The 14441-nt window shown below is 54.3% G+C and overlaps 6 protein-coding genes across 6 annotated transcripts; 3 read left to right on the top strand and 3 right to left on the bottom strand.

Annotated features, from left to right (window-relative positions):
- Positions 1–185: 185 nt before the first annotated feature.
- On the bottom strand, positions 186–1412 carry CTAM01_04284 (uncharacterized protein; the record flags this gene model as incomplete). The annotated part of the gene is made up of 3 exons (XM_060520314.1): positions 186–560; positions 615–1211; positions 1266–1412. 3 exons carry the CDS (start codon positions 1410–1412, stop codon positions 186–188), a joined length of 1119 nt encoding a protein of 372 aa, XP_060384959.1.
- A 738-nt stretch (positions 1413–2150) lies between these two features.
- CTAM01_04283 (Ras-like protein Rab7) lies at positions 2151–3136 on the top strand (the record flags this gene model as incomplete). The annotated part of the gene is made up of 7 exons (XM_060520313.1): positions 2151–2180; positions 2251–2304; positions 2373–2468; positions 2533–2712; positions 2765–2809; positions 2862–2964; positions 3027–3136. 7 exons carry the CDS (start codon positions 2151–2153, stop codon positions 3134–3136), a joined length of 618 nt encoding a protein of 205 aa, XP_060384958.1.
- A 1315-nt stretch (positions 3137–4451) lies between these two features.
- CTAM01_04281 (uncharacterized protein) lies at positions 4452–5922 on the top strand (the record flags this gene model as incomplete). Its single annotated transcript, XM_060520311.1, has 3 exons — positions 4452–4703; positions 4771–5544; positions 5608–5922. 3 exons carry the CDS (start codon positions 4452–4454, stop codon positions 5920–5922), a joined length of 1341 nt encoding a protein of 446 aa, XP_060384956.1.
- Positions 4499–4804, bottom strand: CTAM01_04282 (uncharacterized protein; the record flags this gene model as incomplete). The annotated part of the gene is made up of 2 exons (XM_060520312.1): positions 4499–4701; positions 4795–4804. 2 exons carry the CDS (start codon positions 4802–4804, stop codon positions 4499–4501), a joined length of 213 nt encoding a protein of 70 aa, XP_060384957.1.
- Positions 5923–9101: 3179 nt separating the features above from the next.
- Positions 9102–10565, top strand: CTAM01_04280 (uncharacterized protein; the record flags this gene model as incomplete). Its single annotated transcript, XM_060520310.1, has 1 exon — positions 9102–10565. One exon carries the CDS (start codon positions 9102–9104, stop codon positions 10563–10565), a length of 1464 nt encoding a protein of 487 aa, XP_060384955.1.
- Positions 10566–11448: 883 nt separating this feature from the next.
- Positions 11449–14014, bottom strand: CTAM01_04279 (WD domain-containing protein; the record flags this gene model as incomplete). Its single annotated transcript, XM_060520309.1, has 4 exons — positions 11449–12830; positions 12879–12989; positions 13038–13167; positions 13217–14014. 4 exons carry the CDS (start codon positions 14012–14014, stop codon positions 11449–11451), a joined length of 2421 nt encoding a protein of 806 aa, XP_060384954.1.
- Positions 14015–14441: the final 427 nt, after the last annotated feature.

Below are 14441 nucleotides of genomic sequence, written 5' to 3'. Positions count from 1 at the left end.
AATAAGTGTATTTGAGAACAACGAACGTTACAAGGTAGATGCAGGAAACGCATCAGTACACGGATCGACGGCAGGCGTTCCATGTCTCGAATGGTTTCCCATGGGTATCAAGGATAAAGACTCGTCAAGACGTAGCTATTGATTAGAATCAACCACACTCGCTGGACAAATAGTCAGATTTGCCTTCAAAGCGGTGCCGCCACCATGTTTATCACGTCTTCGATTACGTCCTCGGCGCCCACGCCTTCAAGAATGGATTCGATGGCTTCCTGCTGGCTGCCCCACTGCATGCTCCTTTCCTGTTTTGCGTGCACGATCCGGATCCGATGCAGATAGATTTTCCTAATAGCCAAGTGAACGAGAGCCGGCGTCACAAAGTCCAGGCTATGCAAGGGGGCGAGGCATCTCAGCAGCTGGTCGAGATGCTTCGTTGCAATCGGTTCGATGCCGCCGGCAACTGCGCGGTGCATCCTCAGATATGTGACAATGTTCATTTGATAGCGTAGCACATCCACGTTGACCTGGACTTCTCGGCTCAGCTTGGCCAAAGACGCGATGTCCTGCCAAAAAGTTAGCCGCAGGGGAGACCAAATACCACGCGAAAGTTCACTTACACCTTCACTTAAATGGGGATCCTCGCTGATGGCCATAGTCTCCTCGTGGATGCTCTTCTTCACCACGCTTTCGGTGCTGGCAGTCTCGGCATCGTCAGCTTTGTCGTACGCTTCATCCAGGTTGGCAAAGCCGTCGTCTGGGTCGTGCCAGTGGGCGATGAAGAAATAATCGTTCAGGTGCAGCGTAACGTGAGCCTGGCCTCCGCTCTCGGCGGCCAACGCAGCCACGAAAAGGAACTGCTTGGGAGCGGTCTGGACGGAGGTGCGGGTGAAGATGCGGCGGGTGCGTAGGAGCTCGAGGACCTGAATCTGCACGGCCTTGGGGGCGCGGTCCAGGTTCCGGGCGAGGATGACATTGGCGATGGAAGAACCGGCTGCGCCGCTGGGGCCGGTTGGGCTGTAGGCGTTGACGGCGGTCAGGGGCGAAATACCGGCGCGGGAGTAGAAGTAGGAGTCGTTGCGCGTGCGAAGGGGTGAGCCTGATCTGGTGGCTGTGGGCGACTGCGCTATGAGGATGGAAGATGCAAAGTCCTCCAGGGTGGTTTGCGGAGAGCAGTCCACGATGGCGCACGTCAGACCAAAGGTCTTTGTCGCGATCTGCAGGCAGGTTAGAGATGTGAGCAGCGGGACGGCCGCAACAAGTTGGCTTACAAGCTGAAGCTCCTCGATAAGTTCATTGAGGGCGACAGGAGGAGTGCTGACGATACAGTGTTCTCGGTTGACCAGGCACAAGAAGGCGGCGAGCTCAAGGTCGCTCAGGCCGTGGACCTTGGTCAGGAGATCTTCTTCATCCGCCATGAGGATCGGGTGAGATGTGTCTCCAAGGTCCCATCAGCGCATTTTGGGCTACGAACGTAGTCTCGTGTGTTGTTCGTCCACAGCATATATGTGGTGTGCGACTAGGTGAGGTAGAGACAGGCGGGAGAGGTCTTGGTGTTCGCATGAGTTTTGAGCATAAGGTAATAAGGTAGTCAGGGCGTGCTCTTGCTGAGCTCAGTTGGCCTGGACCGTCGTTGAGTTGAGAAGGAGCATTATGTGTGGCTGGAGAGACGCTTTGCATGCAGCGGGCAAGGTACAGCGCATTGAGCAGTTCATTCCCACAGAGCCCACAGCGCCCACAGCGCCTGAGTCGTTACGTCAGCCACAATGACAACAGAAGTAACGCACCTGACGATTTTGCGCAGGTAGACACTCGGAGCCCTTCCTGGTTAGTCCCAGCACTGGAGGCAGCTCTTTGATAGGCTGAAACCTGGAAATGTGACGGGAGCTCTCAGTACCGCCTGGTTCCCTGTCAACCTCCACCATGACTTTCCGTCCATCGATCTACTGCGTATCGACCTGCACTTGACACCAACCAACCACCCCTGACCGCAAGACGCCGGTCCGTTTTCGATCACCTTGACGTCCGAACCGATAAGAAACCCAACCCGCGACCGAAACTTTCATACCTCTACGTAGAACGACCGACTGTTGACGCCGACACTTGTTGACCATCCCAAACTCTACATACTCCTCCAACGAGGCAATCGATTCAAAATGTCATCGAGAAAGAAGGTCCTTCTCAAGGTGGGCTCTCCCCTCCCAGCGCTGCAGCATATCATGGCACGGCATAATTGACGAGGTTGTTTTCGTGCAGGTCATTATCCTTGGCGATAGCGGTGTCGGAAAGACGAGTCTGATGAACCAATATGTGAGTTTCCGTGGATCAAGCAACACCCGGGAGGAGACTGGTGGCGCTGACGTGAATGTTTCACCCAGGTCAACAAGAAGTTCAGTGCAAGCTACAAGGCCACCATCGGCGCCGACTTCCTGACGCGCGAGGTTCTCGTCGACGACCGACAGGTGACGATGCAGGTGGGATTAGACCGACACAACGACTGATCCATGATCCAGACATGTGCTGACGAATGGACGACAGCTTTGGGATACGGCAGGACAGGAGCGCTTCCAGTCTCTGGGCGTCGCTTTCTACCGTGGTGCCGACTGCTGCGTGCTCGTATACGATGTCAACAACTCCAAGAGTTTCGATGCTCTGGACAGCTGGAGGGACGAGTTCTTGATCCAGGCTTCGCCACGGGACCCGGACAACTTCCCCTTCGTTAGTAGCTAATGACACTGGACTGTGCGAATCGAGGCTGATGTGCGACCAGGTCGTTCTTGGAAACAAGATTGATGTTGAGGAGAGCAAGAGAGTTGTAAGTGCGCCAAAGTGGTTGTTCTCGGTACAGTTGGCTAACGTGATTGTAGATTTCAACCAAGCGCGCCATGACCTTTTGCCAGTCCAAGGGCGGTATTCCCTACTTCGAGACCAGTGCAAAGGAGGCAATCAACGTTGAACAGGCATTCGAAGGTTGGTGCAGCGTTATCTATGAGCCTCCGTAACGACGAGTAGGCACTGACAACATCAACTAGTTATCGCGCGGAACGCTCTGGCCCAGGAAGAGTCCGAGGAGTTCAGTGGTGATTATCAGGACGTCATCAACATCCCCATCGAAAACCCCCGAGACGGATGTTCTTGCTAAGTTGCTATTGGGTAAACAGTTGGTTGATGTTGGCGAGTCGAGGACTAGGGCGGCACACAGTATTAGGACCCTGTCCGACTCGCATTATGTTTAGTCCAAGGGCCTTTCCACATATCCATTTTTGGCCTTGGCTTGATGTTGCATATCCTGCACTGGTGTGAAAGGTGTTTAGAGGTTATTATTGGAATTTGATCAAGGGTTTATTCGTCTGGTCCCAACAACTATTCGCCTTCTGTGTCATGAATAACTTATCACGCCTCCAACTATGCTTGAGTAATGGTCCCTGGGCAAGAGGACCCGCAACCGGCAAAAGGATGCCTGTTCACAACATTCCATCTCAACTAACAAGCGCAGGGCCCGGGTGGACAACCGTCTGTCCCATCATGTATTCATCAACAGTCCGAGCTGGCGGATCATTCTTGCCGTCCGTCATCAGACTCCGCTTAGAAGAATGGATCCGAGGCTACACTAAAGCCCCAAGGCTGGAAACCGGCACTAATTCCAGCCTGGCAGCCAGTGCTCTCTGTAAGCTTCATGCGAGGCGTCATGCTTGGCTTTGTCCAGCGGCGGCAGCCTAGAGGAAGAGGAGGTTGCATCTTTTGCTTTAGGTACCTTGGGATTTAGTAAGTACCTTCCCTTACATACAGCAGAGAGACTCATCTCACTTGCTCCCTTACCTTAGCCACCTGCTATGGGTACTGAGGGCGGCTGAGACTTGAAGAAGTGGCACGCGATCGACCCACCACTATTGGTTGCCGGTACTTGGGACGAATACAGGGGGTGTTTTCGCCCGTGCCATTGAAACTCAACCTTGAAGAAACACCCTTAATTAACACATTGACACGAATCCCTTGAAAGTAAACGCTCCAGCGACGAAAAAAATAACGGACGACGCGTCTGCATCAGAGAAAGCTCGCCAGGCTTCCTCGAGTGTTCGCTTTGTTTAGAGTCTTTTCGCCGGTCTCCAGTGAATCGCTCCATAATCGTCATCGCCTTCAACCCGACGGCCCGAGAAGCAGTTGGCATACGGCATATCCGTGCCGTGCTACACATGCGCCGAGTCGAGCGACGGGACATTCGGCCACCGTCCGCCCCCCTCTGAACGCAATTGCTCTGTGACGACTTTCCGAGAGTTCGCCCTGCTCTTCGCCGACCCTGCGGTCAAATGCCTACAGCTTCGACAGCGACCCTGGATTACCTTAAGGCGGACAGTCCTCCCTGAATCCTCGAACTCCTCCTGATTACCTACCTACCTACCTCTCTCCCCCGACGATACGTCGTGCGACGACAGATTGCGAAATCGCCCGAAACGAAAATGGCACCGAGCGAGCCTATGCTGCCCGCCGCGTTGGCACCACCAGATCATGACCGTCCTCCGAGGAGGTCATTCTCGAGCACCGACAGGCTGAGCGCCTCGGTTGCGTCTACAAATCGGTCGAGATCGACGGTGCGGTCATCCGGATGGCAGGCAAAGATGGGACTGGGCGGCGTTGCGAGGCGGACGCTAGGCATTTCGCTGTTGCTCGTGACAGTGTTGTTGTGGACGATATCCAACTTTTTGGCATCTGTGAGTTTTTGGCAGTGTTGCTTTCGTTGGCGCGAACTGGCGCAAGCTGACAGTGAGGGGGACACAGTATATTTTTTCAGATCATTCTTACGACAAGCCATTTTTTGTGGTGTATATGAATACGTCAGTGTTTGCGGTGTCTCTGATACCCATGTTGGTGCGTTTTCTGATGCTGCACGGTGTCGAGGGTCTACGACGTGAGGCCATGGTGGTCTGGAACGAGCAAAGGTACGGCAAGGACCTTAAGACGGCCGAGGATGAGGAAGACACGGTGGCGGGGGAGCGCCTGCTGGTCGACGATGAGCCGAGCCTGGAGATGGAAGGGTTTGAGACAACGACGAGGGTGGAGCGGCTCACGTTCCGGGAGACGGCCGTCATCAGCCTCGAGTTCTGCATGCTGTGGTTCTTCGCAAACTACTTCGCGTCGGCGTGCCTCGAGTACACGAGCGTCGGGAGCGTGACGATCCTCAACTCGACGAGCAGCGTGTGGACGCTCGTCTTCTGCGCCGTGATGGGGGTCGAGGGGTTCACGGCGCGCAAGCTGATTGGCGTGCTGGCGTCGCTGACAGGTATCGTGCTGATATCGACGGTGGACCTGTCCGGGTCGAGCGACGAGAACCGCGGGTCGTTCCCGCACAAGACGACGGGGCAGATTGCCATTGGGGACCTGATGGCGTTTGTGAGCGCCATCATCTACGGACTCTACGTGACTGTGATGAAGAGGCGGGTAGGCAACGAAGATCGGGTGAATATGCCGCTCTTCTTTGGACTCGTTGGACTCTTTAACTTGGTGTTCCTCTGGCCCGTCTTCTTCATCTTGCACTTCACGGGGATGGAGCCGGTAAGTCACACCACGCGCCTTTTCCTCATGGACTTTGAGAGTGTCTAATCAAGGTTGCCACAGTTCTCGTTTCCTCCTACGGCCAAAATCTGGGCCATTGTCATTGGCAACTCGCTATCGTCCTTCATCAGCGATATGTCATGGGCGTACGCCATGCTGCTCACGACGCCGCTAGTCGTGACGGTCGGTCTGTCTCTCACTATCCCGCTGTCGCTCATTGGCGAGATGATACAGTACTCGCAGTACTCCAGCTGGGTGTACTGGGTCGGCGCGGCTGTGGTGCTCATCTCGTTTCTGTTTATCAATAACGAGAGCCACGAAGACGAGTCAAGCGACAAGAGCCCCGAGGCAGGATCCCGGGGCGTCTCGCAATTATGAAAAAGGATGTTCCTATAGACACAAAGTTGTAATTCGAGAGCAGACAGAGGCGCGGGGATCTAGACGTGTTGCAAAGGCTAGGGCGTTAAGACACGGCGTACGGTGCTTCCCTTGTTGGATTCCGCCTGGAGCGCTGTTGAGGCTGAGCTGTTTGCTCAGTCTCTTCATTAATACAATCAACTTGCATCATATCGTGCCAATCAACGCGTGTGAGACCCATTCCTCGAAATCTTGTGTCAATCATTGAAGGTCATGGTGATAGTATATGAGTAAGGCACGGCGTCAATTTCACGTGGCACGCATGGGAGGGAATGACCTCTTAACGAAGCCCATTTCCATATACCAAGGCGGATGATTCGGAAGAGCTGTCAGGCAAAAAGAGGTGGTCCCGAGTGGAAACGTAATGCAGCTGCGGTGGAGATATTGCATCGCAATGGGTGAACCCGCGGAGTTTTTCTCTATTGACTGGCCGGTCGGTCGGTGAGAGGATGAGCGCGCCGAGGTCAAGGTGCAGCTGTAGTGTGACTTTGGAAAGACTGGGAAGGTCGGTCGAGCACGACAAGACGGGATTTTGCAGAATCCGATGGCGGATTTGAGTAAAATGCGATGCATGGGGCCTTTTTTTTCTGCTATCTTCCTTGATTTTGTGAGGGGAGGGGGGGTGATCTGCAGACGCATGGAGACAGCCGCGCAATCGGATTCGCCGCTGGGTACTTGAAGTCTCCAGAATGTTTTTGAATATATGTGGCACAGTGATCCTATACTTCCCCCCCCTGCTCTTTTTTTTTTGATAGAGTTGCGGGAAACTGGGAAAGTTTGCTGTGACTTTGATTTGGCGTCTTTGGCATGTGCGGTATCAAGGAAGGCCTGGGATTCTTTCTTGGGTTGCATTGAGGTTAGAGGTGGGCAGAAAATATCGGAAAGCAGTCTGTAAGGGATAGAGTCTAAGAAAATCTCTTGGGGCTCTATCTGACTGGATTGCAACCAAACATGATGCGGAAAGAAGTGCGAATTAGTTGGCGACAATTGAAAGGAGGTAAGTAAGGTGTACTCTGTTGACAAGGTGATAAGGAACCTAGCTTGGAAGGTATTAGAGGCACAAGTACACTAGAGAAAGGAGGGATCACTTGTTGGCGCCGCGGGCAGCAAGCCTGAAGGGCGCTTGACATCGTGGGGTCCTGCCAGAGTTGATGGCCCGCAGGAAAGCCGATCGCTGGGGCGCGCTTCCTCCTGCAGATGGCCCAGTCGCTATTCGGTATGCATTGGTCTAATTTATTGTACATGGCCGTGATGGAGGAGCCTACACGAGCTAAAGGGTCCAAGGGTTGCATAACTCGTGTTTCGTTAGTCTTGCCAGCTCCTTGTCCTGCTATTCCCGCCTTCCAGGTTTTCGGAGATCGAGACATAAGACATTTGGACTCATCAAGATGAGAAACGCATCAGGCATGAATATGAAGAAACCATTGGCATCTGTAAAGCGTTCAGAAACAAGGAAAAGGGCAAGCCACAGTGGACTGCTTGGCTGCGCAAAAATGTCGGGCATGCGGCGTCGCAGGCAGCGTACTGTAGCAATGGGAAAATGTTCGATTGGAATCCAGCCCGATGGATAAAAGTGGTCCCTTACGGGGCGAGACCGCGAATGATCAAAAGCCATAGGACCCAAAGACCCCTGACCCCTGACCAAATGGAGGTCCTCCACAACCCTCGCCCCCCGCCGGGTCCCCCTCTTCGCCCTCGTTTGTTTGCTTGCTCGCTCCACGGTAAGGGAGGGTACCCGAACCGCATTTCCATTTCCTTCTCGTGAGGGTTTCCCATGCAACGAAAAAGGCGAAATTTGCCATGCCGTGGCGGGGGGGGTTATACCGAGGTTCTACGGATGTTCCTCTGGTGTGTATGCTGATATGATTCAAGGCTATGTAAGCTGCTCAGGCACAACTACGGATACTACTTGTCCACGAGACCTCGACGCGATGCGACAAAGCATAAAGAGATGACATCAATTTTGGGAATAGTTCCCGTCAGGCAACAGATAACCCCGATCTCCATCTCAGACATCTTCTCTTTCTTTTACCTGCACCTGCACCTGCACCCATCACCCCAAGACCAGACCTGAGCTAACACCCGATACGATCTTGGACGTGGCCCAGTCGATTTTCAAGATTCCATGCTGGAGGTGCGCACTAATAGCTTTCCGAGCTTCTCTCGTCCACATCGTCTCGCCGAGACTAGCTTCTTCCAACCCCGTTTGCCGGGCCCTGCTCTCCTGTCCCCGGCTCCTTTGGATCTTAAACTTTTCTGTCTCTTCAATACCTTGCTTGTTTTCCCAGCTTGCATGCCAATCAAAGTGGAATCTCTCCGGACAACACTAGTCCCAAGTTCCCAACCCTTGGGGACCTACCCGAACCCTCGACCGCGAAAAGAAACAGAAAAATCCAAGCTCCCGGGAAAGTCTCACTCCTCCTTGTGAAGAGCAGGCACATCGCATGCTGGCCCGGGTAACCGACCACTTTTATCAGAGTATCAGAGAGGGATACCTACCGCTAAGGTATCCGTAGCTCCAGCAGGAAAGAAAGCTCTGACGTCGCCGCCTTCTTCTCCATATGGTCGGTACCCTTCCGTCTTTGCCACCCGCTACTTCTCTTAGCCGTTGCTACCTACCCAAAGCGCAACTGCCACTGGTTCAGCCTCTCCCAGGGAAAGAAAAGAGAGAGACACACACTCCCTACTCGATCACTGCCCTCGACAACCTACTGAAGATCGACGCTACCGCTTCCGTTTGTGGTTTTCGTCCGTTCTGTCCCCTTCCAAGGTCCTTCTACTTTATCTTGCGTTACGCCTTGATCTCGTCGAGGAGGCCTCGAGGAGGAGCAGCAGCAGACAAGCAAGTCTTCTAGGACTACTGGCTACCTACTCTTCTGTCTCTGCTCCTGTCTACCATACTATCGGTACACTTTGACTCTCGACTATCAACCGCATCACCTCGGAACCTGTGTCACCCCAAGCATTCATTATCCTGCTATTCACCGATCTGGACGAGGGGTGCTTGGTTCCCGTACGAATACACCCCCTACGCCACGCCCCTATTTCGTTTTCCTGCACGTTTCCTAGAAGCCACCAGCCGCACCTCTCCGTCACGGGAGGCTTGACAAACAAACGGCGCCGCCCCGGTGCCCGTGACGATGACCTCACCAGCCGCAAAGCCGGCCGAAGATACACAACGTCCCTTGGCCGAGTCTATCGCCGCCGCGACCCGATCTGTCCATGCAAAGCTTAACAAGATTATCATTGCTCGCCTGCCCTTGGCGATCCCACCCCGCGCGGCAGATCCCTCACTCTACGCTTCTGGCCTCCTTCACATCACACCCATTTACGACACCTTTGAGTCACTATGGAAGACCATCGCGGAACCACCACAACTTCTCACACCTGGCGAGGCCGGTGACGACTGTGAATTAGGCCAAGCTGAGCTTACATCGGTGTCGAACGCTGACTCAAACCTACGACACCAACCTGCTCTATGCGAGCGAACTCGCTCGATACTAACGTCGCTGTACCTACCTGGACTCATGCGTTCTGATCGTCTGCGAGCCGACATTGGTTCCATCACCGGATGGTCACCCGATGTTGTAGACGAGCAATTGTCAGTGATCTCTCAGTCAGGGCGCCTCGCTGAGTTCACAATGCACGTTAGGCGCACCATTGAGAAGAAGCCTCATGTCCTCCTGGCGTACTCGTACATCTTGTTCATGGCCCTCTTTGCCGGTGGACGTTTCATTAGAGCCACCCTCGAGTCTGCGGGTTCAGAATTTTGGGAGCAGACGTCGTCGCCCATTCCACCCTCAGAGACACCCTGTCAAGAACGTACACCATCATCAGACACGGCTATTCATACTACAACACCAGTCGACATGGCACGGGGTGATGACCGCGGGATGATCGAAGTCGGCGCAAAGCACATGCGTCATTCTCTACCCCTGAGCTTCTTCCACTTTGCGACGCCACTGGACGGCGAGGACCTCAAAAAGGAGTTTAAGAAACGGCTAGCGGAATCCGAGCATCTCCTGACACCCCGCGAGAGGCATGACATCATCCAAGAGGCCGTCTGTATCTTTGACAATATGCTGCTCCTCGTTGGCCAGCTGGACAATGTATGCGACACAGATTTGGAACATGGTCCTTCCGTCTTGGAATCATGGGCATCATTGGCACCAGGCGGCCGTCTACGCGACAGTGTGGCCATTGCCAGAGACAGGAAGAGGGAAAAGACGGCCTCGAAGAAATCCGAGGACAGCGAGAAGTCTGATTCGTGGCTCTCCAGGCACACGAGGCAGAAGGCTTGTGAGACTCCAGAATCTCATGCTTTGAGCGACCTGGAGAAACAGCCCCCGGCATGCTGTCCGGCCTCCAAGTCTATGAGATTCGAGCCGAAGCTTGCGGTGCCAAACAGAAAGGAAAAGGGGCAGACGTTCTCGACAGACGGCGCAGCTAACGCAGCGTCATCTGCAGGAGGCGTGATGTCTAGGCAGGGGCAGCTATCACGCTCTGCCACGTCCTTGATATCTAACATCATCATCGTGGCAGGCTTAGCTGCGATTGTCAGTATTTTCTTTCTAGCAAAGAGGACGGGAACAGAGGGCGTGTAGCAGAAGGGGAGCGAAAGAAGGCATTGTGGCAGCATAGCATGACGACCTCGGCGTTTCGGAGCGTTTTCAACTCAGGATACCTACTGCATGGGATAGATACACGATACCCCCTATTGCATTTTCAAGGTGTTTTGACCTTTTGTTTTTTCCTACGACATGGCATAGCAGTAGATGGTCTGTGACGGACTTTTAAGACTTTCAGAGGTTAGATAGAAGGGCTGCTAGACAGCATATTCCGAAACAAGTCTCCCTCATAGTGGCATACGTGTTTCCCAGTGAACTGAGTGTTGCTTTCTGACATGTCTCATTATGTGTAAGGAACTTTTTATCCCGTGAGTGCTATGGTATCTAGAAACCCCCAATCCAGGCCAGTCCAGTATAATGCAAAGCGATGCGATGCCATTCTATGCTAATTCCTCATGCCAAGCCAATCCGAACTCAACCCCCCCCCCCCCCCCCCCCCCCCCTCTTCTTTTTTCTCCTCTTTTTCCTTTCCCCCCCCATTCCAAAATTTAAACAAAAAAAAAAAAAAAAAAAAAAAACCCCCCCCCCACCCCCCCCCCCACCCACACCCCCCCCCCCCCCCCCCCCCGTCTTTTTGCTCTTGTACTCTCTCATGTTGTAACCCGTCCAAATCAATGCTTTCAGAAAAAAGAGAAAAGAAAAAAACTCCCAACGCGCCCCGATCCAGTTGACTCCTCTCCGCGCATATACAAGCCGCACAAAAAGGGCCAGACGATGAAGTCGGCCTATCAAACTCTCGTCATAAAAAAAATGTAAACAACTCATGACCTCTTCGTCGTCTAGAATAGCCCAATCCAGACGCATGCTTCTTTTCTCACCTTTCTTTTCTTTTTGCTCTGTCTTTTGTTGGGTTTTTGGATCAGCACTCAGAATGCGAGTCGCAGTCCTCGTCCCAGTCGTCCGCAACGTCAGCCCAACCAGCCATGTGGCGATTGCCGCCAAACTCGCCTCCAGTGCGCAGCTCCCACGCGTCGCGGCCACCACCACGGCTGCCATCGTCGTTGCCCTCTTGCCAGTGGCGCACCATGTAGTCGTCCGAGATGGTCACGAGCTTACCCTCGTTGGACCAGCTGAGGCCCGTCACCTCGCGACGGTGGCCGCGGATGAGGGGCGTGCCGTTGCGGATGATGGGCACCTGAGCTCCGCCACCGTTGACAGACTTTGCGTGGGACGATGACGTAGTTGCGCTTGACGAGGTGGACATGGTTTCCGTTGCCGGAAGATGACTCTGCGTGTCCCAGTACTCCCGCATGGCGCGCTCGTCGGTGGGAAAGACAACCGCGCACTTATCGGTGCTACCGACGGCGAGAAGCTCGTTGCCGGAAGCCGATACAGGGCGGAGAGCTCCGCGCACGTAGAAGCTCTTAACGTGGAAAAGGTCGTGCTTGAAGCCGTACAAGGGGGCCAACCCCTGCACAGCGGAACCAGCCCGTTGACGCGGAGGTCGAACGGAAAGTTCAGGGGCATGGCCGAGCATGAGGTGCGAGGTCGAGTACGCGTAGACGGTACTGTCCTTGCACACTGCGTACAGGCGGGCCGCGTCACTGCTCAAGGCGAGAGACGTAAGACCGTAGGGCCGCCAGCGATGGGTCGCCGGTTCGGCGGTCACCGCTAGGGGGACGGCCTCCTTGTTGCGCGGGGTTATGTATCGCGTATCCCACAGCTTGATACAGGCATTTGCCTCCGAGGCGGAGAGAAGCAAGTGCTCACGACCCTCCGGCATATACTGCAGCGCCGTGACGGATGCTGGTGATGTAACTCCATGGATCGTACGATCATGAGCATTGTCAAGAGTGTTAGTCGTTCGGGCCCACAGGGGGTTGCGGTCTCTATCGCGGTGCACGATACCTTCCGGGCCGCGAGTGGAGAATGCAGCAGCCGGTGCCATGGAACATCGCAGATCCCAGATCTGAATCTTTCCATCGCGGTCCGACGTGGCCACAACGTTTCCATTGGCCTGGCCAGGTTGAAATTCGACACGGCGCATCGATTGGAAGTGACCACCATTCAGTTCCACAGCAACCGTCTGCGACATGACGTCAAAGATTTTGCCGGAGCGGTCACCGCATGCACTTGCCAAGCGAAGATCGTCGTTCGAAAAAGCGAGGTCCATAATGGCATTCTCGTGGGCCTGGATGACAATATCAACCTTTGTACGGGGTGCTGCTCCCAAAGGGGTTGTGGTAGTGTCGAAGAAGCGGATGAATCCCTCTTCGTCACCAATCGCCGTCATTGGGGCATCTGCGAGGCTTAGTTTAAGTTCAAGGACTATGACTTAGGGACACTCACTGTGACAACTTGCCAAACTAAAGGGAATGGTATTCGCTTGCGTCAGATGCGCGTTGCACATGTGGACGTCAGTGTTTCGGCTCCAGAAGGATGCCGTATCTGCTCTCGAATCTGTCGATATTAGTTACAAGCCGTCATTTGCAAAAGTGAACAACTCACCAAACGCAGGATACTCGAGATGCTCACGCCCGGGGCGGGGTGTGCTACCCTGCTCCCGGAGCAGCAGTTGAGCATCAAAGCCCCGGTTGCGGAGCTTAATCACGGGTTGTGGCCGGTACTCCGGAACAATCTGGGATATATTAGTCTATTTAGAACAAATCGTCGGGGATCAAACATACAGGCTCATCCTTTGGTGGCAGAGGAAGCTTAGTGAGAGTTTTAACGGCCTTTCCTCTGCTAGAAGCGGGAATCCCTGCCCGGTTGCACTTGAAGTAGTCAATCAGCGTGGACCTAGGCCGAAGACCCTCATACCCCGAGGTCGCAAAGTTGCTAGCAGTCAAGGAGCTAAGCCTCCGTGCAAATTCGTCTGGCGTTACTTGAGGTCCTGTCGAGTACGTTCTGCCCAAAGCTGCCGTTCGACTAGCCGAGGGCGAGAGTAACTCCGGAGAACCCATAGGATGGTCCTCGGAACGAGCATTTTCATTTTGTTGCAACGGTGATCTTGCGATAGGACTTCGGCCTAGAGGATAGTCTTCCTCCAAATCCTCCGGTTGGGTCCTTGAACGCTTCGTGTCTGAGCCGCGGCTTGACTGTGGCAACTTCATGGGTATAGCGTTGACGACACTCCGCTTCCGCTTCCTCGGGCCATCTTCGCTACCAAAAGGAGAAAGCGCACTGCTGCTGCGATTCGAAGTCGGTGATATCGGTTCGTTGAAGCGGGGGCTGGATCGTGGAGGTGTCGGTTGAACGTTGAGTGCAGGACTGCGTAGCTCGCCAAGGGCTGGTCTTTCCCGAGATATCTGTGAGGGCATCCCGCGAGGGGTGAAGAAACGACGAAACTTCCGGGGAGTCAGGATAGACTTCTTCTTTTCCTTTCGAGACATCCGTGACGGCGGAGAGGAAGGGAGGGTGGGAGAGGATGCCGGAACGAGGCCATCGCTCGGTGGCGGACTGGCCATGCCGCCGTGATAGACCATGACGCTGGGAGTGGTGGTGGTGGTGACGATGACGATTCGGCTTCAGACTCAATGGCTACCTAATAGTATAAAAGAAACAGACGACAGACAGAAACGTCTTTGAGAACAGAGAAAGAGAACGTGTGGTCCGGCAGGCGGGGTGGTGATGGCCGAGTTTGAGCAGTCAAGGTTGAAGCAAGGTATCTAGTTGTGGTAGGTAGGTAAAGCTCTTGACGTCTTACTTGCCCGATCGAGACTCCCTCTTGACCCTAGCGCAGCTCTCTACGCGACAACGTCGCGGTGCGCGCGTGGTGAACGCGGGGACCCACCTGAGGATGTTTAATGGAATTGACATTCCATCCGATGAACCGAGCGCGGGACACCCCACATTGCCATGCGCTAGTGATATCTCCACGTGATTCTTATCGCTCCCCTGCAGCTCCGCTAA

Source organism: Colletotrichum tamarilloi (assembly GCF_030869305.1).
Source record: "Colletotrichum tamarilloi strain Tom-12 chromosome Unknown Scaffold_10.1, whole genome shotgun sequence".
Lineage (NCBI taxonomy): Eukaryota > Fungi > Ascomycota > Sordariomycetes > Glomerellales > Glomerellaceae > Colletotrichum > Colletotrichum tamarilloi.
Note: the sequence above shows the minus strand (reverse complement) of the source record. Positions and strands in the feature narration are given on the sequence as shown.